This window comes from Nansenia antarctica (genome assembly GCF_963989245.1).
Source record: "Nansenia antarctica genome assembly, chromosome: 2".
Taxonomy (NCBI): domain Eukaryota; kingdom Metazoa; phylum Chordata; class Actinopteri; order Argentiniformes; family Microstomatidae; genus Nansenia; species Nansenia antarctica.
In genome coordinates, this window is record NC_137675.1 from 73,362,295 (window position 1) to 73,389,531 (window position 27,237).

At 42.8% G+C, this 27,237-nt stretch overlaps 2 protein-coding genes across 2 annotated transcripts; both read left to right on the top strand.

Moving 5' to 3' along the window:
• Nucleotides 1-2,141: 2,141 nt before the first annotated feature.
• Nucleotides 2,142-3,011, top strand: LOC308151515 (protein phosphatase 1 regulatory subunit 3D-like; the record flags this gene model as incomplete). The annotated part of the gene is made up of 1 exon (XM_080524403.1): nucleotides 2,142-3,011. Exon 1 carries the CDS (start codon nucleotides 2,190-2,192, stop codon nucleotides 3,009-3,011), a length of 822 nt encoding a protein of 273 aa, XP_080380529.1. The 5' UTR covers nucleotides 2,142-2,189.
• A 2,201-nt stretch (nucleotides 3,012-5,212) lies between these two features.
• LOC308150580 (uncharacterized protein) lies at nucleotides 5,213-21,612 on the top strand (the record flags this gene model as incomplete). Its single annotated transcript, XM_080523397.1, has 23 exons — nucleotides 5,213-5,311; nucleotides 5,470-5,494; nucleotides 5,609-5,694; nucleotides 5,886-5,980; nucleotides 6,124-6,158; nucleotides 6,270-6,412; nucleotides 6,622-6,674; nucleotides 6,785-6,830; nucleotides 7,128-7,232; nucleotides 7,383-7,443; nucleotides 7,694-7,842; nucleotides 8,120-8,194; nucleotides 10,504-10,555; nucleotides 11,073-11,212; nucleotides 11,606-11,673; nucleotides 13,538-13,589; nucleotides 13,721-13,877; nucleotides 14,036-14,100; nucleotides 18,847-19,017; nucleotides 19,305-19,401; nucleotides 19,864-20,129; nucleotides 20,411-20,615; nucleotides 21,524-21,612. 23 exons carry the CDS (start codon nucleotides 5,213-5,215, stop codon nucleotides 21,610-21,612), a joined length of 2,334 nt encoding a protein of 777 aa, XP_080379523.1.
• Nucleotides 21,613-27,237: the final 5,625 nt, after the last annotated feature.

Genomic DNA, 27,237 nt, shown 5'->3' on the forward strand with positions numbered 1-27,237 from the left:
GAGCCGGGAGGGTATTTTTGAGCTGAGCTCCTGCCTTCTTCAACTTGTGGCCTCTCTTTGAACTACTGAAACAGGAGAGTGGTTTATTATCAGTCATAATACTCGTATGGACTAATGACATTCAGGGTATGAATAAATAATCATTCCAAGCAGCGTATTGTTATTACCTGGTCACCGGTCCGTTATTTTCTGCATTTTTCACCCTGACCTTCTCTTTAGAAACCAGCCGTTTCAGCGCCGTGGACGCCGTGCGCTCCTGCATGATGGGTCCCATGGTGCTGGCAAGGGACGGCTGCTGTTCTCCTACGCAACTGAATAATGTCCTTGCTGCTATAGTTGCCAACCTACATCTCTTTGGAGGTACTCTATTCTTAGAATTAGGGTAAAATCATCCATTTCATCGAAAGTGCTGCAGTGCATCGTGCGCAGATGATGTCGACCGTCGATTCCCTGCTACAGTATGAATACAATACTCCAGTTTTCGCGAGGGTTACTGTTTCCAGACACTGTAGCCTAACGTTGAGCCCTCATCCAACACCAGGCGTGCACAATATTACTGGACTACTAATGCATGTGTCCGATCATTCTTCCCAGATGCGCACGAATAGGCTGAAGACCAGCTTTGTTCAGTATAACATAGGTTTGTTTACCTGCTGCTGTCTGACTCGCTGGTACAGTGGAACTGCTGTCTGTCGAACCCCGCCAACGTACTTCCGGTCAATGTAAATGTGTGTAAATTAGGATTTCTTCAAAATAAGAGTACCTGAGTTAAACTTTATTTTGCATTTAAACATGGTAAATAGGAGGAATCTATGAAGCACACACAATATGCTAATCATCTTAACAAACATATATCAATCATAACCATATCATATTTAGTATAGTATTGCCCCATGAGGGTTTGTAATTGTTTATAGATCCTAATGATGAAAAAAATAAACTTGATGAAATGGTATTGCCCCACAATTAATAAATAATCTTAATTTAATTTATTTTAAAACGGCGAAAAGCAAAACCGGAAGGAAACCTAGATGGAGCTTATATTAGAATTCAGAAAACACAGATGAACAGATGAAACTGCTGCCATTTGGCAGCTACAATGGAGTTCTGGGACTTGTAGTGCTTACAACTGTAACGCTGTACCCCACAGAAAGGCTGTGGTGTTTTTTTGTTTAATTATTAACCCTGTAAACCATTACATGTATTTTAAGTTCCGTTTAGAAAACGGTCATGCCTCGAATATTCTCAAAACCTTACAATTATTACTGTAAGTATTTGTTCAAGCACTTCATTTCCCAGTAGACTTCATAGGATGTCAGTCTCCACGTTGGAGAGGGTCTTGAGCAAGGCGCTGCGCAGAATCACTGATCTCCAAATCACCTGTTTTAAGCAATGTCATCGAATCTGCGTAGTTCCAGGCTGATACTCTCAAACGTGGAGATCGCCATTACAAAGTGACACCTTTAACTGCGCGCATCTTTGTTGATCTGCAACGTGTGATGTGCCGTGTACGCACAACATGAACACCGCCACATCCAGTGCACGTCTGTCTACTTGAGTTGCTCGGGCTGCTCCTATGAAATACCTACTGTAAATGGAGTATCTGGCTTCGGCTTAAACCTGCACATTATAATTGAGAATCACTTAATGGTTTCATGGTGAGGTGTTGTAATTCGTTCACTATAGTTTGTATTGCATAACAATACAGGCAACCATTTTAGGTGGTGTAGCCTACTGTAGATGTAAATATCATGCTTCGGAAGTTACGCCCACTCTTAATGAAAGTCGCACTGTAAAAAAATGTCAAATACCTAAACATTCTGATAGAAAGGATCCTTTATTTTACAATGAAGACATTGCAGTTAGACACTATTTTATTGATGCACTACAGTAAATGTAACCGCCATCCGTGATTCATTTCAGTTAGTTTCACCCCAAACAAAAAGGATACAATTACTTTTAACACTGAGTAAAAAATAAATAATTGCACACTACTTTTTTTTTGCATAAAATATACTTGAGTATACTCATCAATTTCTTTTTAATTACCCTTTTCTACAAGGTGTGCAGAACCTCAGCCATACCAGATCATGGATAGATCTATTGGACATTGGCAGGAGGGGAGTCCATCTAGGAAGACAGAGCTGCCATTCTCTAAAGCCACAAGCAACGTCCCCAGGTCACACCTTATGCTCAATCTGACTGAAATGCTCAGGCAAAAACCTGATACAGAGAGAAAGCCTGTTCGAATTCGCCCCCCGAGCCCAAGGGCCCCTCCACCCAAGGAACTACAGTTCAACAAGGGTCTGTCCTGTGAGCCCATGCCCAAACCCATCATCAGAAGACGCTCACATTCTCTACCCTCCACCTCAGAGCGGAAGAGGCACTCCCGTAGCGTTGGGGTACGTTTTGTGGACTCTCTGGGGCTGGACCTTGAGGATGTGAACATTTTCAAAACCGGAGAAGATCCATTTGTGCCACAACATGTTACCTTCAGGCTTTTGATGGGTGCAGAGTTGGCTGGGGGCAAGAACTTGGAGATCTCACTGCCATATTTTAGACCAGTGTTCCTTCAACAACCTGGTGATCAGCTTGATTTCCTTAATCGCCTGTGCCACCAGAGAGTGTGTCTGGAGAGAGTCTTGTGCTTTGAGCTGGGCATCATTGGAATAACCCAGGTCCTCAACATTGACTTTGAGAAAGATGTCAGCGTACACTACTCCTTTACAGACTGGAAGAGCTGCACGGTAACCAAGGCCTCTTGGGTCTCCACCATCGCCAAGGCCTGGGACGGAATAGAGGGTCAGCTCAGTTGTGATACTTTTCGCTTCCACCTTCCTGTTCCCCCATTCCTGAAACCAGGAGCTGTATTGGAGTTTGCAATCCGATACCAAACTTGTGGGACAGAGTACTGGGACAACAATGACTGGCAGAATTATAAATTGGTCTGCCATAACTACAAGCTGACCGTGCCTAAGGAGTGTGAGGACAGCATGGTGCACTTTATTTAAGATGATAAAGAAGGGAGCACTTCCTGACAAGTCATGAGAACCTGCAGCTAGCATTCTTCTGATAATACTGTGTTCGTTATAGCAGATATCTGGTTGAATACCACTTTATACTGAAGGAGCAACATTGGCATGTGTGACTATTAGTGCCATTCTTTAATATACTTAACAGAGCACATCTAATATTGATATTGAAGGGTATGTTGTTGTTTTTTAGAAAATGCAGTAGACACTTTGGGGAGAAGACTCCACTTTATGCACTGAATATCATACATTTCTCTGTGAAATTCCTGATAATTTCCAACTGAATAATGCACTTCCCTAGTATGTTTTCTACATTGTGGGTGTTTTATGTTTTTGTAACAGGCCTACCTAACTCGGCTCTTGATTAAATCAAACTTACTCAGCGAGAAACAGGAACAATTATCCACAACAGGGTGGGTGTGTGGAATACAAAATCCAGATCCATATTTCAAGTAAAAGGCCTTAGGCCTACTCTGTGAGTAACTGGTCGCAAGGTTGTTTTGAAGGCAAATATTACATTCATGCACATTTCTAAGATAAGTAGGCCTTCTTTTATCAAATGTTTAGCAAAACACTAATGAAGCCGAGGAGACATTGTGGTTATGTGTTCATAGTTGTTTATACCTGTGGTAACCTAACTTATGAATAATGGGAATGCCATCCAGGATTCAAGTTAACCATTTATTGTAGAACGGTAAGTAACAACGTGGCCCTCTTGTCACTTGCTAGCTTAATCTGGGACCCCAGCTATTCAACAGGTAACTCAAGCCCAATACATCTGGTGGTCCCCTACTGGCGTGGGGTGGTACTACAGGTAGTCTAACCAGGATATCACAATACCTGTAACTGTTTGCATAATTCACGTTTGTTCTTGTTCTTTTAAATTAAAGCACATTGATCATATTCCAACCAATTGTATTGAAATATTGTAATACGTTATTAGTTCACGATTTAATTAATGGAGTATTAATACTTCACGTGTAAAATGTTTCCATAACAACAAATCATGGAACGCAAGCGACCTAAAAACGCGCGCACACTCACTGGCCAGAAGATGTCGCGCGCCCTCCGCGCCTTCCTGACTGAGGAGAAACGGACAGCTATTTGACAATACACCGAAGTAACATAATGTGTCTATTTGGACGATAATTTAATGTTTGCGCTAGTCAAAAGTTGTATGATACGTCTATTAGCCAAGTGAAATCGATTGAAGTCGATGTTAAATGGAGAGGAAGTTTGTTTCAAATTATCTGAATCAGCTAGCTGCTTAGCTAGCAGCTTAGCCTGCTAACACAGACGTCTTTTTGTATCGCGTCTCATGTATCCTCGGTTGGTAATAGGATGCTAACGCCAAGTATGTAGCTAGCACCATTTTACAGGAAGATATACATGTTTCCTTGTTGGTTCTTTGCAGACTTACTAGCATTTTTCGATTTTCCTGAGAGGAAAGTAGGGCTTTTTTTTTTTTTTTTTGCAGATGAATGATGGCGTCGCATCAGAGTCAGGATCAACAGGTGAGCAAAGCTAGCTATAGAACAGGTTGTTCCATCTCTATGCTTACCACCACAACTGATGATCGCTACAGCAATGTGTTACAATATACATTCAGTATATGCCTACAGTTACCATGTAGCTAATCATGTAAACATTATGGCCTCAGTTTAGCTAGGCATAAACAGGTAAATCTATGGTTGACCCTGTTTTTAGTTGGAGAAGCTAGTTGATGCAGCACTGAAGAACAGCGATTTCCCAGCATTGAAGGACTTCGTAGAAGATGACATCAATCAGGGGAGAACTTGGAGATGTTCAAAACAGTTCCCCACCAAGTTGGACAAACTCATTCAAAGGGTTGGTATTGTCCCTGTACACTTGATCCTGTCGTCGTGTGGTACTGTAGCTACACTATGTTGTGGGAAATGAACGTTTCCTCTGTCATGTTTAGGAATTAGATCGCAGGAATGTCAAGCATGCTTGTTTGGGATTCAGCATCCTTCACAAATACGGGAAGAACCTGATCCTAGCTGGAGCTCAAGGCCTGTCAGCGATGGTATCTCAGGGTCTTGTCAAAAAGATAAGTATTTTCATCTAAGTAATGACACCATGGCAACCGTGTATCATACAATATGATATTATCTTTGTTTGAGTCATGATTGACTGAGTCTTGTTCTGTCTGTGTGCACATGGTTCAGTGGTTTGAGAAAGCAAGGCTATTGTGGATCAAGCCAGGCTTGAATGAGACTTTACTGAACCTTGCAGAGGACTTCTTTGATTCCTTAATGGTGAGTAACTTGTTGGAATTTTAAATTTAGTCAGTGACATACAGTCAACATTTGTGCATGTGGATCTGCATCTGTAACTATGATGACTTGGAAATAAAAGTTACACGACACTGCTTGCTTGCTCCTTTTATCTCTAAACTGTGTTTTTCCTCTAATAGGTCGTTCATGAAACAAGCAAAGAAGGTATGTGTGCATTTAGTTGAAAGGTTCTTGTTAACCTGTGTCTTATTACAAAGTATGCTTGAGGTTATGGTTTAATTCTGAACTGTTTCCGATGTATGAATGTACCTTACATAGGAACATATCAAGTCACTGAATCCTTACTGCATCCCATTGGTGAGCTGGCTGCAGACCCACAAGTCCCCATTATGATCCAGAAAGAGGTTAGGGACAGTTCTGTGAACAATGATTTCCCTAACACAATTAACAATAAACATAATTAATGTTATGTAATACATTTTTGCATTATTGAGGTAATTGGACATTCCTGCACTGTAATTCTCTTAGCTGAATTCGAATGAGGCGGCATTACAGTAGCTCACTGTATTCTATTTTGAATCCATGTTCCTCATAGGCTATTCGGAAACTCAATGTCATTCTGGACAAGATCCCTGTGGAACTCAAGAAAGAAAAGAAGATCTTGTCGTCTCAGGAAACCTCTGATGTTATGTATGTGATGCATACCCTCATCATGCCTCGTTCAATTCTGTGTAGATTTTTATATACACAAAGTTACTGGGTGAATGTTCTCCCCAGAAAGTAGTATTCAGTATTCATTTCAGTAATGCTTGTGTGTCTGGTCTTTTCCATAGGAATAAGCTTGCTGGTCGAATTCTGGAGGGTGGTGGTATGCGGTCTGATTTTGGAACCATAAGTGACATGTCTTATAAGTCATAACTTATACCTGCTTAAGGCACATCTTAATCTTCATCTCTATTTCTCTCTCTTTCTTGTGTAGATTACGACCTGCAGATTGCCCTTATGAAAGCTCTGTGCAGGATGACCACTCGAACTCAGAGGAAGGAGCTGGCTGACCACTGGTTCACTATGGAGTTTGTGGCTAGTGCCTTTACCAAGATTCAAGGGTCTGAGTTTGAGACGGTAAACCCTCACCATTGTAGCCACCCATTTCAGTCTATAACTCTCCAGTAAATTATGTATGTTTTTTTCTATGATGCTCCATGGGGCTTCTCCATAAGCTTAAACATTTCCCATTTAACACTTAAACTTGTTTAATTAGTATTTAAAAATCAGTGTGTCATAACAGTCATTTGAATATTTCTGCATACACAACCTTTCTATGTTTACAGGACTGCCGAAAATTTCTGAACCTGGTGAATGGGATGCAGGGAGATGGTAGGAGGTACACAGACAGATTGTTTTTTGATTCCATGTCGCTCTGCAAGACACTTTCTTTAATGTGCTCCAGTGCAGTGAAATCCAACATATCATAGTTGTTTTCTCTGCCCCCAGAGTGTTATCCTATCCTTGTCTGGAGGTGTTTCTGGACAAAAATGAGGTGAGTGTCCCCTCATATCAAATCAAGACATCACCCCTCTGGTGAATGTGAAGGAGTTCAGTCTGTGGTTTAAGAAGTGTAAAAGTACAGGTTTAGAATGCAAGATTTATGTATTGGGTGTTACTTCAGTGTTCAAGTTGAACATTTGGGAATTGCCATCATTGTAATGTACTGGGAAACGGTAGTGTATTGAAAAGCTCACGCTCTTTTAGAAAATATAGCTCAGAGAAAACATTGTGAGTTAAGCCTGCTCTTTTGGGGAATGTCAAATGTCGGTTGAAAGTACTTTCCCCACAGTTGCTGATGCCCTCTGATGAGAAACTGGAGGAGTTCTGGATCGACTTCAACCTGGGAAGCCAGAGCATCTCCTTCTATTTCTCCCTCGCAGATGAAGACACACTGGTACACAGCTAAAACCACCATGACAGAATTCGTTTTTTCATGAATCTGTAAAATTAGATTTAGTGTGACTAAATTGAACTGGGAGGGCTGAAAACATTGTTATACATTTTTTAAACAGTATTTGCATTCGGTGATGTTTCTGTTTTCCAGGAGGGTCAGTGGGACACGGTCTGCATCCCAGAGAACGAAGTGCACAGTTATACCGTCACAGGTATACAGACACAGCCTCCTCTGAGACACACACATACTCACACACTTTGTCTTTCACCTCACAAGCTTTAGCAAGCCCTCTCAGAAGATATGCTTTGTGTCTTTTCAAGTTGAATGTGGGAGTATGGGGAAGTTATTTGCATAAGAAAGTGTCTAATGACATTTCCCAAACTAATCTTATTTTGTGTGTGTGTGTGTGTGTGTGTGTGTGTGTGTGTGTGCGCGCGCGCGTCCATGCTTTCCCTCTCCAGAGGAGGGCTCGAGGAGGGTCCTGAGGCTGAAGCTGTCTGAGCCTCTGTATGTGAGCGGAGTGGAGGGTTCCAACCTCACCATCCACTTCAGCTCCTCCCTGGACATCCTGCGGGCCACCAGGAACATCTACGGACACATCAAGAACAAGGTAGGTGGTTGTTCACACACACCACTCTAGTTGGTCCAGGTTGATGCATCTCATACAAAGAAACCTTAGAATATAAGACTACTACCTATTACTGACATGAATGATAGTAATCATTCGTGTCAGTAAAAGGGGTAGCTTAATATAACGTATTCAGTTTTTTTGTGCATATTGTATCATTTCATGTACTGTAGGTATACAATGTTGCACTGTGCCACCCACCCTACATTGTTAAGTGGTAACCCTCCTCGGACACTCAACCTTCTTGTCTCCCCATCAGCCATTTGTGGTCAAGAGTGGAACCTCTGTAGTGAAGACCATAGTAAAGATCATTATGGATGAAAGCAGCTCCCAGGTAAGCAATGACCTCCTCTCCAGAATCTTAATGACCTCCCTCAACAGCCACTGTCAACCCTCAGAGAAGCAGAGACGTAATACCTACAGCTGAATGACCGTTAACAGGCCTTAACACGAGAAGCCCCGGGAAAAACTGTCTTTCAACATAAGGTGTGCTAAAAACAGACATTTAGGAAAAGTCAGTAAAGGAGGAGGGCATAGCTTTCTGCAAAGTTATTTCATTATAGTTAATATAGTTCATTATAGTTAAACACATAACAGAAGTCACTTTTTCTCTGATCCCGATATCAATTATATGAGTATTCAAGAAATACAGCACTGTATTTGTTGCGTGATTGTATGACTGTCTTGGAAGTGTTTCTTAGTGTGACTGACAGACTATCCCAACAGACTGTTGTTCCTGAGAGTCAGGTGTCATCTGTAGTTGATGTGGAGAGACAGAGGAACAGTGCTCCCTGTCTGATACCCCACCATCCTGCACCCCAACAGGTAAATGACCACTCTGGCACTTATGGATAATTTAATTCTAATTTTAAGAAAAAAACATAACACCCTAAATTGTGTTTTAGTAATTGAATATGTTTTGTGACTCTAATGATCTAGGGCCAATCCCAATTCACCCCTACGGCTTCGTTTTCACCCCTATGGCTTCGTTTTGCGTGTTCACGTTTAGGGGTAGGGCTATCCCAATTCATATTTCATCGAGCCATGGCTTCATTTCGAGGGCTAACAATGACTTCGGTTCGAGTGATTCCAGGACCAGACTAGCTTTGAAGCCATAGGAGTACGCTACCCCTTGATTCCAGGATGCATTGCGAATCATCTACAGAAATTGTATGTAGCTCTATTCAATGCGGAAATGTCATTTTACTTTCTCTGTAATTACTTATTAATAAAGATTTGAAAATTATGATAACCATCTTATTTTCTTAGTTTAATGTCATTACAATGCTTGAAAAATTATGTTAACCATCTTATTTTCTTAGTTTAATGTCATTACAATGCTTGTTATTTATAACAAGCATAACAAAAAAAAATCGCTTATGTCGGTGCTGTGTCTAACGTGACAGTAACGCAACGCTGCATGACAGTCGAGCATTTCAGAGATGTACAATCATAAATCAATTATTACCTGTGGCGTTTTACAGCGGATGATGGTACACATATGTAAAGTTATCTATCAAACGTTAGGCTGACTTGTACATGATGCGCATTTTGACCTATTTCCATGAAGCGGCACCCGCAATCTAATCCGAGCAGTTATTATGTAATATTATTAATGGTTTGTATCATTCATTTAAATGCATTATAGACCTTTTCTTTATAACAAGCACAACAACAACAAAACATTATTATGCCGATGTGCTGTGTGTCTACCGTTACAAGCTGATTTGTGCATGACAGCCGCGCATTGACATATTTCCATGTCTGATGGCATATGACACGCGAAATGTAACTACAGTTAAGGATACGCGTAAAGGATGATGATCTATCACCGTTCGACTCTACTGAGAAATGTTTCCGCCTATTTGTCATCTCTCCTTCACGGGCAAATGTGCCTGCGTCCCCAAGAGATCCTCTTTCTACGTTTTTGACCACGACTACTATGATGGAATGATTTTTGGATTCTTGACGACGAATTGTTCTGAGAAAGGCGCTTGGTAACGTGAATTTTGGATAACGCTTTATGACTACTGATGGACTCGTGTGTATGTGGTGGCTGAGGATTGAGTCACGGGTATCTTTGGAGGAACATCGTGCGCTGACAGATCTGGTTAATACTCTGTGTTTTGGTTGGAGTCATTCATTGTCATTATTGTGATGTCCACAAAAAAGACATCGTTGACGGAAGAGACTAAAAAAGGAACGTCTAAACACTACAGTGTGTTGATAACAAACGAAAAAAGATGCTTATAGCACACGCAACAGAAATAAACACAGCTGAAGAAGGCATTGTGAGATGTGTGATTTCGCCGGCAACATATTAACGCGTCATCCGTACCGCGTCTATTTAAACCACTGCTGATGACGTATCCGTCGTGAAGGGCTGTCCCAATTCATAGGGGTAGATTTCAACCCCTATGGCTTGTGGCTCTGTTCGAAGGCCTTGGCTCGAAATCGAGTCACACTCGAAAACGAGCCATAGGGGTAGAAAAGGGAATCGGGATTGGGCCCTAATTTAATATCATCTTAGAAAAACATAATTTTGACTATGGATATCATTGTAAATGTTATTGTTGTTGCTATCTGGTTGTATTATATCAGAGTAAGGTCTTATAATTCTTTTTACACACTGTGTCTGTCCAGATGGTGACTCCAGCGAAGAGGAAGGTGTCTGAGTCCAGGTTCATCATTAGCAGTGGGAGAGGGAGGGGGGCTGGCGCCAGCCCCGTTACTGTAGTCATGCCAGCATGTAGGTGGCCCTGCATCTGCCTGACAGGCTTGACATACATAAATGACAGAAAAAAAGAGAGCCACACTCTTATGCTCCGATGTTTTATTATTCATTTGGTAAATCAACGTTTTGGCAGAAAGCTGCCTTCTTCAGGCTTGACACTTTTAATTTGACAGAGTACTTTTCTTGTCCAATCGACCAGAGTAACACCACCTTTTCAGTTACTTCTCCTCGTTAACGTTTTTGACTCCTTCTACTCACAATGCATTCCGTCTTAAAGAATTTCCTTCTCCCAATCATGTGCCCAGGCTTTAATGATAGGTGTGTGTGGTTTTTGCAATTATGGGCCTCTTGGCCAGGTCGTCATTGTAATGAGAATTGGTTCTCAATTGACTTACCAGGTTAAGACTAATAAATAAATGTTACATTGATAAAAAAAAAAAATTTGTGTTGTGGGTTCCCCTCCCCTCAGCCACTCCAGGCGGCAGGACCACGGTGAAGCCAGCTCTGAAGCTGGTCAGCTCGTGTGAGAGGCAGCCCAGCCTGGGGGAGTTGAGAGCGGCCAAAACCTCCAGTGCTGCTGCCTCTGTTGGTGCACTGGCCTACAACTGGAGGGAACAGGTAGGGCATTCTGTACCACTCTATGGGCCAGATTCTAACTCGAGTGTTCGTGTTTAGAACATGCATTGATTTTATGGAATGTTTTTGCAGTCATGGACCTGTTTAAAAACACTCATAACCAAGCCCCCACACTCCCCATCCCCCACCAGTTTACAATTTCAGTTGCATATGAAATTGAATAGTTGAGCTCAAGCTAGAAATACTATTCAAGGAGATTACATTTCACTTGAAGTTATTTTTTATTTCTTGATAGGGTTAGTACCCTGAGGATGTTTCCACAATGCTGTTTGTATGCTTAATGCTGATTTCCACAGTGCTGTCTCCACCAACACTGCTACTCGCATGTAACAGTCTCTTAGCTTCACCATGTTGTCTCACTGTTATGGCACGCAGAGAAGGGCAGAGGTGACAGGCACCATGTTGAAGATGGTCGCCAGCTATTACGAGACCAGAGCACAGAGGTACAGAGCACACATGGGAATTCAATCAATTGCAGATAGTGTTTTTCCAGGATAACTTTTCAGGTACAAAAATAAAAAATGTAGACTATTTGGGGATAAGTGTGTAAGTGTTTTTTTCTTCTTCTTTTTTTAAAGGGAATTCATTGCCACCTGTCAGTATTAATATGTTGCCAGACAGCAGCTCATAGATAGATATTAATGTGTTTTGTAATTTTCTTGTTTTGTGGTAGATCTGTTTTTGAGAAGAGCTGGTTGCCGTCTGCCAAGGTGAGTATTCATAGATTGGATGGTTATATTTGGAAAACATAATTATGTGGTCATTTCCATTGTTGGGAATAATATTCATTTAGATGCTGCTAATGATTATGTTTTGCCCTCACATTCATTTACATGCTGTTTTCTGATGTTTCTGTCTCTATTATTAAAGGAGACTGCATTTATGAAATATTACACTACCTCCATATGGACCTCTGCACAGCAACAAGGGTATTGTCTATTTTCTTAAAACAATTTTTTTGAAAAGTAATATTATAAATATATAAACAGTATATTGTACAGAGCACAGACATTCCTTCTTACAATATTGATTTCATCCATGTTTCTGTTTTTGAACAGAGAGGACGTCTTTGCATTCACAGTGGACACACCGATGAGTACTGGGGTAAATAAGCCTTGACCATGTTTCACCACTACAGTACTTGATGAGGTCTCTTTTCAACAAGTATATAATATAGGTCTGTGGAGTCCCCAAAACATGTCTTTGAAGTTTTTTGCAAACACTGAAATTTTAACCTAAAGGCATTCTAGCATGCCTCTATACTTCTCTGTTTCAGTCCTGTTCTCGATGGGCTGTAGTAGCTGGGCAGTGTGTGGGGAGCAGCTGCTCATTTGCATTTAAAGCTACAGACACAAGTCTGTACACAAGTCTGTACACAAGTCTGTTCACAAGTCTGTAGCTTTAAATGCAAATGAGCAGCTGCTCCCCATGCCCCACTCCAGAACTGGTTGTGGCTTTCCGGCCTTGCCTCCTTGATACCATGGTTACGGTTAATTTATTCAATCAATTATTGAGGATGGAACTCCTCAATACACTGAACACACTGATGGAACTCCTCAATACACTCCTCATTACACAGAACATTTTACTTCAAGTGTAACTTATGTTGTGAGTTACCAAAAGCTTGTAAATACAGAATGGTCGTATTAGCCTGTGCTTCACTTTACACACACTGCCCAGCTACTACAGCTTATTATGGTCTGAGCAAGTTAGCTGCTGGGGGCTAATCAAAGTAACACAACGTTGCCAAGCAAAGGAATTCCTGCAGTTTGACCATTTATTTTTCACACGTGTGTCGTTAAACTAATACCGTAAACGTTATTGTGGATCCTGCAGCCGTGGGCGGAGATACTCAGATGGGGGGCGGTATAATTCTAATGAGATCCCACTTTACATAGGATCGGAATAGAATCGGAATGGCTTGTTGAATTGCATGTTTTCTGAAATAGGCAGCCCACAAAAAACTGACTGGGTTGTTTTATTTCACAGTTTGTGTGTTAGTAGGCCCATCAGAGACCCACATGTATGTGCACAAGCAGAGGAAAAGTATGGGACCTTTAATAATGTCATTCACATCATGTACAGTACTCTACCTGTAAAGAATGATTTATTTTCCCTTCTTCCTTAAGGGGAAGGGGAGAAAGTCTGCTGAAACTTCTGCCATAGACAGCAGGTAGGACAGGACTAATGCAGTATGTGATTATGGTACATTTGTAAGATTACCTGTGTTGGTCACAGTGCTCCTCTATGTTACAGAAAGAATCCCTGAAATGAAATGAATGTGTGATTTAGTGTTTTTTTCTCTAGTGCCGTTCGAGAGTCCTGGGCTACCAAGAAAAGCCCAGCTGTGAAGCCCAAGGTGTGTGTGCGCACGCAAGCATGTTTGTGTATGTGGTTTTCATCTCAGTGTTTATTAACAGTCTGTTACTGTAGGTTTTAATCTGCGTCTGTGTGTGGTGTGTGCGTGTGTCTGCCTCTCATCGGTTCCAGCGCCAGGTGAAGAAGCATCTGTTCAGTGACACAGACACTGACGCCATGACAGAGGTCAGCTGGCTGAGCGAGTCCAGCAGGAAGCCCAAACCCAAAGTGACTGACTACAGCAGACAGCCTCCCGCCAAGCCAAGACTCCCCGCCCCAGACACCACATGTATGCTAACTCCACGTCCTCAGTGTGTAGTGTCTTAATGCCCTCATAACCCTGATATAGGAATGACACAAGGCCTGTATTAACATCAGGAGACAGCTTTTGAGTGTGTAAAACATGTATTCTGAGAAGTTTTTTTCTGACTCTGTGTCGTACCTTAGATACGTCCCCAGACATACCCCCTCCGTCACCCCAACCAGTGAAGGAGAAAGCCAAGCCAAAGAAGGTGAGACCGTCGAGATACTGTTCTAGTCTCTAGGGGTGAAACTGGGGACGAGGAGAAAGGGAAAGGGAAAGGGATGGATCAGCTGATAGTGGTGTTTAATATTGTAGTGCTGATCATCATTTTGAGGTCTCACCGTCAATGTGGTGCAAACTTGTCACCTTATGTGAAATTCGCCGTTTTTACCTCAAAATAGGTGACCTACGTGAATCATGCAGATCTGCAAAAAAAATATTTGGGGGGGGGGGGGGGGGGTCTACATCTCATCTCATCCAAGTCACATGATGCCCAAGCTAACATCTTCCTGTCTGCTAAACTCTGCTGCAGTTGAAATAAAACGTCTTAAAAAGTTCTTAAGATGGATGTAGAAACATAAGAAGTAATCAAATACAATAACATAGAAGTTACTGTATGTCTTTGTTGCGATAACTTCTCAACAGGAATTTACAGGGTTCGTTCAAACTATCGTAATTCTTGAACTATATGTGCAATCGAAAAAAATCCAACAGTTTCTGAAAGCACAGAAGTTGCACTCTCTAGCCATTTAGGGTTATTACGGTAGTTCACCAAAAAAACAAATGCACTGACCTCAAAGTGTCATGGAGTGATTTGAAGAGAAGCAGTATTTTAGCGGTGTTTTATACTTTAGTGAGTTTCTGTACATACAGTATATGTTTGTGATTGTGAAATGTCACAAAGACCATCTAGGCTAGGGTAACCAATCCACCTAAAAGTTTCATCGAGGACGACGATGTAAGTGACGAAGGACTGATTTCTGCTTCTGAACCAGGGTATGGGTTAGTTCTAGCGAATTTACCTGATAGAACATCGACATGCTAGAAACACATAACTACACATAATTAGATGATCATTATAAGTATTTAGTGATCATTAAACTGTTGTTTATTATATCGAGTGGGTACTTTACAACTTCAAGTTTCGTGTTATGAAAAAAACGAGTCGGCGAGTGGTTTGCCCTAGGCTGCGTTCGTAAATTCGCTCTGGAAATCTGATCAGCAGTCATGGAATGCCTCTTGTCCAATCAAATTACTTGGTCCCTTTATGACGTTGAGCCCAGTGCGCAGAGCGAATTTACGAACGCTGCCCGAGACTGTCTCGCGTCCCCCTTTACCTCGCTTCTACCTGGATGCTATAACATCAGGATCAGACACAGGGCGAGACTTTAAAAATAAACCTTTTATAAATTTGGCGTTCAAATTCTTGAACGGCAGAGCCGCCGGTCCCGGTCCCAGAGAGACAGAGAGCGGCAGAGGAGGAGGGTGGACCTCGCCACTGACCGCCGGGCCACGTCGCCCTCCTCGGGCTCCGACCACCGGGAGGTCTGTACCGGAGGAGCGACCTCTGTACTAGGAGGACCCGGAGGACGGGAATGCCGAGCCGGGCTGACCGGGGCCAGACACAGGCCTCCTCGTCGGAGGAAGCGAGAGTCTCTGGAGGTAAAGCCCCTGACCTGATCTGTATGCATTTCCATATGTGGGCAATGTCCCAACCCCTTACAAATACATACTGCACTCGCAGATGATGGAATGCAAACCCTCATCCACATAACCCAGAAATAATCCGTGTCCCTAAAATAGATCAGACATTTAAGCCTAAATTTGGCTTCTGTGTGCTTTAGATTTGCATAGAATCGATTAAATTTTTATTTAAAAAGTCAGACCGGAAAATGTATTATTGTCGCCAGACCCACTGCGTGGGAATACGACGCGTGCGGATGAGAGACAACATATAAAACAAAACTTATCGCACACTTATTGCTCGTGTGACATTGGTTAAGCTGCGCCCAAAACCCTGATATTTTGCCACGTGAAATGATAAGACAAGAGGCCACGATACGATAATCGCCGTAGGAGGCGATTCGACTGTAGGCATGTGAAGTTAGAATTTCTTCAAACTTGCAGTGGTAGCAACGGTGTGTGTGTGTGTGGACCTCCTGTGAGAGGTGTGTGTGTGTGCCATATCTCAGTATATAGGCTATGCAGTGTAAGTGAGTGCAAGTAAGTGTGTGAGTTTATTCTCTTATTTATGCTATTATATCTCAGTGTTTCCTCCAGGAATTTTTACATTAGTGGCGGATAGCCCTGTCCGCGCGCGCGTTTTTTTTCCCGCGTGCACGCGCATGAAACGCGCACGCGCGCTCAAAACAACGACCTAATTTCAAACAAAACTAGAGGCAGGATGGCAAAAAAAAAATATAAGAATATACAGAATATAAACTTGTGACTGACAGTCACATACACACACACAAAGATCATCAGCTATAATATAATACGAAGTAGGCCTACATGAGCACAAAAGCGGCTAATGTTACTGATTAACTGTTTACTGTAGTGCCGAGAGAGGGGAGTCAAGGCGGCGTATCAAATGACAAAGCTAAACGTTTAATGAAGGACATGAACGATTGTCAACAACACACTCAAGCAGTAAATAGAACAGACTAAACAACTTGGGTACTACGCACTCAACTGCGGACGGAACAATACTCCCAACCCATAGTTCCGTGCGTGAATTATGTCAACCCACCACATTACAGAAGTAAAATCACAGTCAGATGGAGCATTCGGTAAACAGCTGAGTATCAGCTGAGTTAAAGAAAACAAACTCTTACCTTTGATGACACCCACATGAGCCCTGTTTTCCCGTGTGTCTCTTATTGTCCAAATGTTCCCTGAATTTTAGCTGCATGTTTTTCCAGCATGTAATTCCGTTGTCAATAAAAAAATCGACTCCCCTTCTTTTCCCCTTGACAATACTGTCGTTGCTAAAGTGACGGCACATAAGAATCGTTTTTTGACTTGCTAATGTCTGCTGATACACCAACACAGCTAGCCGATGCTGATGGCTCTCCCGCTGTAGTTGTAGCTGGTGGTGGTGGTACCCCGCCATAAACGTTGTTAGCTTGATCCACCACCTAGCTCCTTTGCCAGCCATGCAGTTTCGGATCACTCATAGCCACTGCTAGCTTCAGCAATGTTTGAAGTGTCTGGGACATCTTTTTTCTTGAAAAATCCATCCATCTGTCGCAGTTTTCGTTTAATTTTTCGAAGTTATTTAACGTGATATCTTATTTGTGCACCTAGCTAGCTAGATCAGCTTTTTGTATCTTTTAGATGGTACTACCGGTGACTTTTAGCCCGTTATTTGCGAGGAGAAAACACAGGCGCCCGAGCATTTCGGCAGGTAAGACTGCTGAGCAGGGATGGTTGAGTCTGCACGGTTCTCATGCCGGTTCACATTTAGACCAATCAGGAGTAGCTCTTGTGTCACGTCGTCAACTGAATGTTTAATGTCATTAATCTGATTTTGGATCAGCGGTTAGAGAGAGATGGGCGTGGATTTAGGTGCACTTTTAGTCAACATCCATTATAGCGCTGATCTAGGATCAGATATATTTTAATCAGCTAAAATGTTCAGAGGTGGATATTTTATTATTATTATTTTTTTATTTTTTTAGTGGACTGAATCAATTAGTGGCGGAGGAAATTCATTCGTGGCGGCCCGCCACCAATAAATGAATATAGAGGAAACACTGTATCTAGTAATGTGTTGAGAAGCAATGGAAATTAATCAAGAAATTGATAGAGTAGGCAAACTTACATTATCATTGTTCTATATGCAACAGAACAGATCACCCAGCATTGCTAATGAAAATAATCAACGAATGTGAGTCTAATACCAATACTTGCTTAATAGGTCTTAAAATCTATTAAAAGTGGTCTTAAAATCTATTAAAAATGGTCTTAAAATCTATTAAAAGTGGTCTTATAAAGGTCTTAAATGTAACTTGTTGAAACCTGCAGGAACCCGCATTATTATTTTGAGAACAGGTTGCTTACATTAATTATGCGGGTGTTAAGGTCAGGGCCATCGCTACTTACACGCGCATCATTGTTAGACTGTTAATAATAGAGCTAACCATCTACGGGCAAAAAAAAAGTGTCACCTTTTTGGACCATCGCCAGTTTGCACCCCTGAATGTAACATCTAGGTCTCAAACTCAGACCAAGTACATGTAAATGTGGTTAATTAATTTATTCATCCACAAGGGGTAACTGCAAAATGCAATCAGGGCAACAGACAACAGGACAGATTGTACACAAAATGAATTGAACCTTAACAGTAAGGCCATCTGTATAATGAGCATTGCCACAGTTGTCCACAATGTGTCACTGTTGTGTAATAAGAAGAGACAGAGGGTGAAGGCGAGTGTAGAGCAGAAAGAGAAGTCCGGACCGGCTGCAGGCACCTACAGAGCAGCCAGGAGGCCCCAGAGAGCTGCAGCCTCCACCGCCAAGAACTACAGGGAGCCTGACAGTGCCAGCCAATCAGACTCAGACATACCCCCTCCGTCACCCCAACCAGTGAAGGAGAAAGCCAAGCCAAAGAAGGTGAGACCGTCGAGATACTGTTCTAGTCTCTAGGGGTGAAACTGGGGACGAGGAGAAAGGGAAAGGGAAAGGGATGGATCAGCTGATAGTGGTGTTTAATATTGTAGTACTGATCATCATTTTGAGGTCTCACCGTCCATCTAGGTCTCAAACTCAGACCAAGTACATGTAAATGTGGTTAATTAATTTATTCATCCACAAGGGGTAACTGCAAAATGCAATCAGGGCAACAGACAACAGGACAGATTGTACACAAAATGAATTGAACCTTAACAGTAAGGCCATCTGTATAATGAGCATTGCCACAGTTGTCCACAATGTGTCACTGTTGTGTAATAAGAAGAGACAGAGGGTGAAGGCGAGTGTAGAGCAGAAAGAGAAGTCCGGACCGGCTGCAGGCACCTACAGAGCAGCCAGGAGGCCCCAGAGAGCTGCAGCCTCCACCGCCAAGAACTACAGGGAGCCTGACAGTGCCAGCCAATCAGACACAGAGCAGCCACCCACTCCGAAGGTGTGAAACACACACATACAGACACACACCCATTCCCATACCTTGTCGCCCCAATGCTCATAGTGTAATAAGGGCCAGGAGGTTTTCTTGATCATCACCTGTCTAGGAAAAACAGAGCTTTCTCTTAAGGTCATCTGCTCAGGAAAAAACACATGGCTGTATCAGCTTCCATAATTTTTTCTTTCTATGTGTGGTGTATGCAATTTTAATTTATGGAGCTGACACTTCATTTTACAAGAACATGCCATCTTTCCTTTGATTCATGATGGTTGCGTGTGCCCCAGCAGAAGCGCAGCGTCGGACAACCAGAAAAGAGTGAGGTTTGGCACGAGACGGTGGAGGTGAAGAAGAAGAAGAAGCCTGTCCCCGCTAAGGAACAGACAAGTGCAGGCCTACAGAAAGAGTCCTGGGCTGCCCGACTGCCTTCTTTCTCACACTTCCTTCCCGCCATAGAGAGAATAAGATGTAAGGTTTTATCTACAAACACAGCACAGTCATAATAGCCATGTTACCCTGTATATCCCCAGCATATGCAATCTATAATCTTTCAAGTGTTTCTCTGTGGAATTCCGAGCTCACTGTAACACAGTAGGCAGTAGCATTACTATTAGCCGGTTCTATCACTCCAGGGACATATACATTGTGTATATGCATATGTACAGTATGTATTATTCAATTTCTGTGCTTTACTCTTTCTAAGCAGCTGAAGGGAAACTAACTTTTAAACCAGTCTACTAACCAGACCATCTCTTAACTGTAAATTGATATGAAGCAAAGTATCTCTCTACCATCGACCACTCCCAAAGCCAGCTGTCTGAGCATCTGTGCTTGCTTTGGCCCCTTTAGCTCCAGAGAAGTCGGTGGCCTTACCCCGCTCCCCCCTCACCCCGCTGCGCTCCCTCTGTGCCTCTCCTGTCTACTCCCCCCCTTCGCCGATCATCCTAGAGCCGCCCAACCCCCCCCGCAGTGACAGCAGCAACAGAGGCTTCCAGCCGCCCTTCTTCTACAGTGCTGGGAGGAAAAGCAACAGCAAGGCCAAGGCTCCTCTCCCCTTCCCCCCCCTCCCAGGCCACTCCTCTGGCCTCCGTGCTCCACGGCCCAGTGTGGTAGAGGTATGTAGGGTAAATTAATAGAAAAGTAGATGACTGTTTTCATGTCAGTGTGACAGTGCTACACGCTTGTTTGTGTGTCTTCAAAGCGACGAGTGACATTCCGCTTTACCAGCAAATTGAAAGACCAAGTAGCGTATCACATCCATTTCACTGAATAATGCACCATGGAAAATACCTTCATCACATACTGTCTTAATTACTGCTCAGTAAGTGATTAGATATCGCCTAACGATTACCACATTTCTCCCTGTATCCTTCTGTCTCTTTCTTTCCAACTCCAGCTGAGCCCCATCCAGAGCCCCTTCCAGTCCCTCTCCCCTGGACTGTCACCGATCACCCTCCCCTCCCCGTACTCCCTACCCCTCCTGACCTCCACAGCGCTGGAGAAGTCTCCCCTGGCTTCTCTTCTCCAGGCCCCCTGTCTCACCCCGGGAGAGGTGCCCTACCACCACCATGGCCTCCATTTTGGCTCCAGCCAGCCAGCCAGTAAGTTCTATAAAACTTTTGGTTCTATAAAAGTCTTTATTTTTGTATTGACTGATGCACTTTATTTATTTATTTTTAGATATTTTATTTATGCATTTTCAATTTACAGGGATAGACAAGATGCACTTTATTTTTGACACTTTTTTGATCTAATTACTCTTAGGTGAGCCTTTTTTGTTTTCATAAAAGGAGGCCAGATCTTGGCTAAAAAAAGCATTGTGCACTGTCTATAACAGATTCTGTTTGTTAGAGGAAATAATAAATGAACATTTGAAGAGTCAGAAGTGTTCTCTTTGTTGTGTTAACAATAGTGATGTAAGTTAGATTTGGTGAGATCACTATGGAATATTAAATCATCAATCTTTGCTCACTACATAGCCTTTCTTACCTTCAGGTGTGCATGAACTACAGGTTATCAACTGTGAAATTATATCTGTTCTCATATCGGTTATCGGCCACGAGAAGCGGGTAAACATCGGTATCGGTTGGAAAAAAATGCATATCGTGCATCAGTTCCAAACTGATTTTTTTTCTTTTTCAACTTTTTTTATTTTTTTTATTTTTTTACTTTTCAACCCAATTGTCTGGGAGCCATATGCCGTCACCGGAAGAGCCATATATGGCTCGCGAGCCATAGGTTCCCGACCGCTGCTCTAAGATAACCTTTTAAGCTCTTATGGTACTGGAGGTAGCACCACTCTGCTGATAGTTGATTTCATATTTTAGAATGTGATTTAATGTTTTAGAATGTGATTTCATATTTTAGAATGTGATTTAATGTTTTAGAATGTGATTTAATGTTTTAGAATGTGATGTAATGTTTTAATGTTGTATAAGTGTCTCTAGTTAACCTCTAGTTAACCTCTAGTTGACCTCTAGTTAACCCCTCACCCCTTCTTGTCTTGCAGGTATGCAGAAGCGCGAAGCCCCCAACTGCTTCAAGATCCGTCACTTTGAGAACGATTTTGTGGTGGAGACCAAAATCTGTGAGCCTTAGGGTTGCCGTGGTAACAGTGGCTTCACTTCACTGGAGGGTTCCCAACAGAGGGAGGGTTTAAAAACCTGTATTTTCACATTTTTTCCCATGTTGATTTTACTCGAGGTAGTTTGTTTGCGTGTGTGTGAGTGAGGGTGTAACGTGATTCTGTTCTTCATCACCGTCGACTTCAAACATTGTAAAAGGCAAACTGTCAGTTGGTGTTTTTTTTATTCTCTTTTACAGGAACTAGTAACTTACAGAGAGGTTAAGACAGTAGAGTTTCTATTTTCGGGGATCCTCGTTTCTAAGGGCAGAAACGGCTAGCTTTGACAAAAAAAGAGCAACTTCACTGATGATTTGATAGGGTTAGGGTTAGATCTATATTTAGATTATTTAAAAGAACAAGAACGGCAACTGAGGCTTGACGCAGATCGTATATATCAAAGATTTTAAGCAAATTAAATTGTTTTGTTTTTTTCAATATGTTGTTATGGAAGGTGGCACATGTAGGGTGAACCCTGACCTGGGTGTAGAGGGACTAGTCCAGGGTTTAGAGGGTGTAGAGGGTGTAGAGGGGTTAGAGGGGGTAGACTAGGGTGTAGAGGGACTAGCCAGGGACGTTTTGTAGGTTTTGTATTTTAACTGTCTGCTGTAGCTTTGATACACTGCACCTATGACTTCTTAACTGGAATATATCTTAACATGAAAGTGTGCGTGTGTGTGATTCTCTCTGGTCGAGCTTTACCAATAAGATATTAAAAGGTCTTATGATATAAAGAGATCATTTATTTTGAAAATCCAAAAATTGTTTGTAATCTCAAACAACAGTACAACAAAGTCAACATGCGCACTACTATATTAAGGTCTGTAATCGTTTTCACAACAGCTTTCTGTGAATGCTTATTTTTCGAATGTACCAGTTTATTTTGGACACCTCGGTCTATTGTACTAATTTGTGTGTGTATATATATAACCTCTGTAAAGATATGACCAACTCCACAATAAATCTTAAACCAATTCTGTCCTCTTCTCTTCAGTGTGGCCAGAGTCTTCTTCTACGTCTCGTTGTTCACTTCATACTGCTGATGGTGTATGGAGAGGACAGCAGGGGAGGCTGGGGGAGGCTGGGGGAGGTAGACATCGGAGGACAGACTCATTGTAATCATGGAATGAGGAGGTATCAGACGTGTTTGCTGCAGGTCCTCATCTGTTCCATCCTGACCTCCACTACTGTGCTGCATCACAGCCTGACCCTGACCCTAACCCTGACCCTGTTCCTCCTGACCTCCACTACTGTGCTGCATCACAGCCTGACCCTGACCCTAACCCTGACCCTGTTCCTCCTGACCTCCACTACTGTGCTGCATCACAGCCAACTGAAGTAAATACATTGGTGCTTTTACATATAACCATGGTACTGGAGGTGTCCTGTAATGGTAGAGGTCTTATAACCGTGGTACTGGAGCTGTTATAACCATGGTACTGGAGCTGTTATAACCATGGTAGAGGTACATATATCAAGACCAACCCCATCCATTCCTGTCCCTACAGCCATTAAACCGACCCCATCCATTCCTGTCCCTACAGCCATTAAACCGACCCCATCCATTCCTGTCCCTACAGCTATTAAACCGACCCCATCCATTCCTGTCCCTACAGCTATTAAACCAACCCCATCCATTCCTGTCCCTACAGCTATTAAACAGACCCCATTTCTGTCCTTACAGCTATTAAACCAACCCCATCCATTTCTGTCCCTACAGCTATTAAACCGACCCCATCCATTTCTGTCCTAACAGCTATTAAACCAACCCCATCCATTTCTGTCCTAACAGCTATTAAACCAACCCCATCAATTTCTGTCCCTACAGCTATTAAACCGACCCCATCCATTTCTGTCCCAACAGCTATTAAACCAACCCCATCCATTTCTGTCCCTACAGCACTATCTGTTTTCATGTGAACAACTTTACCACGCCTGAGTGCTGAGTGCTGTCATGTTGGCCTCTGCTGTCATCCGATCGTGTTTATTCTGTAGCTGTTTATTCCGTGTGGTCACATGTTCTTGCGTTAGCCGCCATGGTCACGTCTCGTCCCATGGCTGAATGAGAGGCTGTATCAGCTGACAGCACCGTGAGCAGCTGTTACATGATCACAGTGGAAATCTCCTCCTGATTAAGATCTGCTAATGAGTTGGACCTTGGAGAGGGACTCTGTGGGAGAGTTGCCAGGTGGGCTGGAGGGGTTCACCTTGGAGCTCAGACTCAAGGATGTCAACTACTGTTAGCCTAACAACCACTAGCTACGTCAGACCTGGTCTGAAACAACAACCTCTAGTTACATCAGACCTGGTCTGAAACATAAATCAAATCAAATCAAATTTTATTTGTATAGCGCATTTCTTCCAAGATGCAACTCAATGCGCTTCACACAATGAACATTTTCAGTCAATCAATCAATCAATCAATCAATACTGACAGAGCCGCAAGCAGGCAAAAGTAAAAACCTGTACACTATGTAGCCAGGAAAATTCCCTTGCAGCCCTCTACACAGAGCGACTACTAGCCAGTTTGCCTACCAGCACCCAGCGGTAGGGTTGCCACCCGTACCTTGAAATACGGAATCGTTCCTTATTTGACAGTTAAAAGATGCGTTCCGTTTTGAACCAATACGGAACGCTGTTTGTTCCGTATTTTCAATCCACCCGCATTGCGTGATTCCTCCAATATATCTTACTGCAGCGCTGGGCAATTCAGTGTTTCCTCTATATGCATTGATTCGTGGCGGCCCGCACTGCAATCGAGACTGAATCGCTCTCAACAGGCGCGCGGCGCGAGGCGACGCGCTTGCAAAACAGTTTTGTGATTGGTCCGAATTTCGCGGGACATTTGGATTTCTGGAAATCGCCCGTCGCCTGTGCCTTTAATCCCGTATCCTAATCGAAAATGCAACATCATCAGCGACGACTGTGGGTTATTGCATTTACTGCTGTTCTCTGGTTCATGTTCTTATACCAGTGCTCACTATAGAGTATTTTAAAATGGAGTGACTGCAGGAACAGGTGCTCTGTCGAGCTCATGAGGAGTGAGCTGCTGTCCAGTTCAGAGTTTTACTCCATTGTTTTGAAAGACAAACAGCTGCTCAGTGCTGCAAGGAGTGATCAGAAGTACACTTGGAAAAAGAAATACACACAGTGAGGAAGAGAGAGGTGTTAACTGTTTTCACAGGAAAAATAAGTAACACAATGAGGAGAAGAGAGAGAGCTCAACTGCTAAACCCTGTCTACTGCTGCACAGGATTGAATGATGACTGTTGAATGTTTTGTAGTTTTATAGTTTCATAAATTATTATTTGCACAACCATTGTTGCACTATATTTGAAAGTGGCAAAGCTTTGTTTAATTGTAAGTTATTGAGTTAAGTTATGGCGCATATACTGTATGCTAATGCTTTTTGTTTAATACATTTTGTATTAAGATACGTTCAGTCAGTGTTAATAAAGCACTTGAAACTTTAAGTATGAATCTAAATGCTTTATTGAAACAATGTTTAACTTATGATTTACTAGCACTGGGGCCCCCACCCCGCCCTTGGGCCCGTGGTGGTCGTGGTCCCGAGGAGCGGGGCCCCTACTGCGAGGGGTGTCCCTTATTTCTCTGACTGAAAGGTGGCAACCCTACCCAGCGGCGACATAGAATAAGTAGGTTTTAAGGTCTCGCTTAAAAATTTCCTGAGTTTTAGACAACCTCAGGCCCTCAGGTAGGGTGTTCCACAATCTAGGAGCATATATATAGATATAGAATCAAGGACCCCAATTGAAATAAGCCAGTGGCTTTCTTGGGTTTTTATCCTTTTAGATGACCTTGTATGTAATATGTACTTCCATGTACCTACTTCTGCAAATCTTCTAATAAAGTTTTCAATCAATCAATCAATCAATCAATCAAATATGCTAAAAGCTGATCCTCCAAATCTCTTTGTCCTAGCCTCTGGCACTATTAAAAGTTCCGTGCCACTAGACCTTAGGGGTCTAGCTGGTGTGTATCTTATGAGCATGTCCACCATGTAATTGGGCGCATCGCAGTGGAGTGATTTATAGACTAGTAAAAGGATCTTAAAGTCTATTCTATAACTGACAGGGAGCCAGTGTAGTGATCTCAAGACAGGTGTGATGTGCGCTCTTCGTTTGGTCCTAGTAAGGACACGAGCAGCAGCATTCTGAACCATTTGTAGTCTGTTAATATTTTTTGGGGGGAGACCTGTCAGGAGAGCATTACAGTAATCTAGCCTACTAGTAACAAACGCATGCATTAATTTTTCGGTGTCTGCCTGGGAGAGAAATGATTGTACCTTAGTGATGTTTCTTAGATGGTAGAAGGATGTTTTAATAGTATTATTGATATGAGTTTCAAAATTTAGATCTGGGTCAATTATGACACCAAGATTCCTAGCCTGACACTTAGTGTTAAGAGCTAGTGTTTTCAAGTGTGCAGATAATTTCTCTCTCCCAGTTTTCTTGCCAATGATCAATACCTCAGTTTTTTCTTGATTGAGTTGGAGAATTTTTTTTGTCATCCAAATATTAATATCAGCAATACAATCTATCAGGTGGTCGATCATCTTGTAGTCGTTGGGAGTTACTGAGATATAAAGCTGAGTGTCGTCAGCATAGCTGTGGTAGTTAACGCTATGCCTCTTGATAACAGAACTGAGGGGTAGCATGTATAGGCTAAAAAGCAACTGTCCTAAAATGGACCCCTGGGGAACTCCACAGGTTGTGCTATAATTGTTGGACTTATGGTCAGCCAAGGGTTCATAGGGTTCAGAGGAGGTAGGGTAGGGTTCAGAGGTGGTAGGGTTCAGAGGGGGTAGGGTTCAGAGGGGGTAGGGTTCAGAGGTGGTAGGGTTCAGAGGGGGTAGGGTTCAGAGGGGGTAGGGTTCAGAGGGGGTAGGGTTCAGAGGGGGTAGGGTAGGGTTCAGAGGGGGTTGGGTTCAGAGGGGGTAGGGTTCAGAGGAGGTAGGGTTCAGAGGGGGTTCAGAGGAGGTAGGGTTCAGAGGAGGTAGGGTTCAGAGGAGGTAGGGTTCAGAGGAGGTAGGGTTCAGAGGGGGTTCAGAGGAGGTAGGGTTCAGAGGGGGTTCAGAGGAGGTAGGGTTCAGAGGAGGTAGGGTTCAGAGGGGGTTCAGAGGAGGTAGGGTTCAGAGGGGGTAGGGTTCAGAGGGGGTTCAGAGGAGGTAGGGTTCAGAGGAGGTAGGGTTCAGAGGGGGTTCAGAGGGGGTAGGGTTCAGAGGGGGCAAAACCTGTACCAGTCTGTAAGTGATTTGAGACTAGGATGGAGGTTCACCTTCCAGCAGGACAACGACCCCAAGCATACTGCTAAAGCATTTTTTTTTATAACCCAACCCTGACTTGTACTTCTCAACAACTTTGTCTCTGACTTGTTTGGAGAGTTCCTTGGTCTTCATGGCAGTGTTTGGTTGGTGGTGCCTCTTGCTTAGGTGTTGCAGCCTCTGGGGCCTTTCAGAAAAGGTGTGTATATACTGACAGTTCATGTGACACTTAGATTGCATACAAGTGAACTTCATTTCACTAATTATGAGACTTCTGAAGGTAATTGGTTGCACCAGAAGTTTTTAGGGGCTTCAT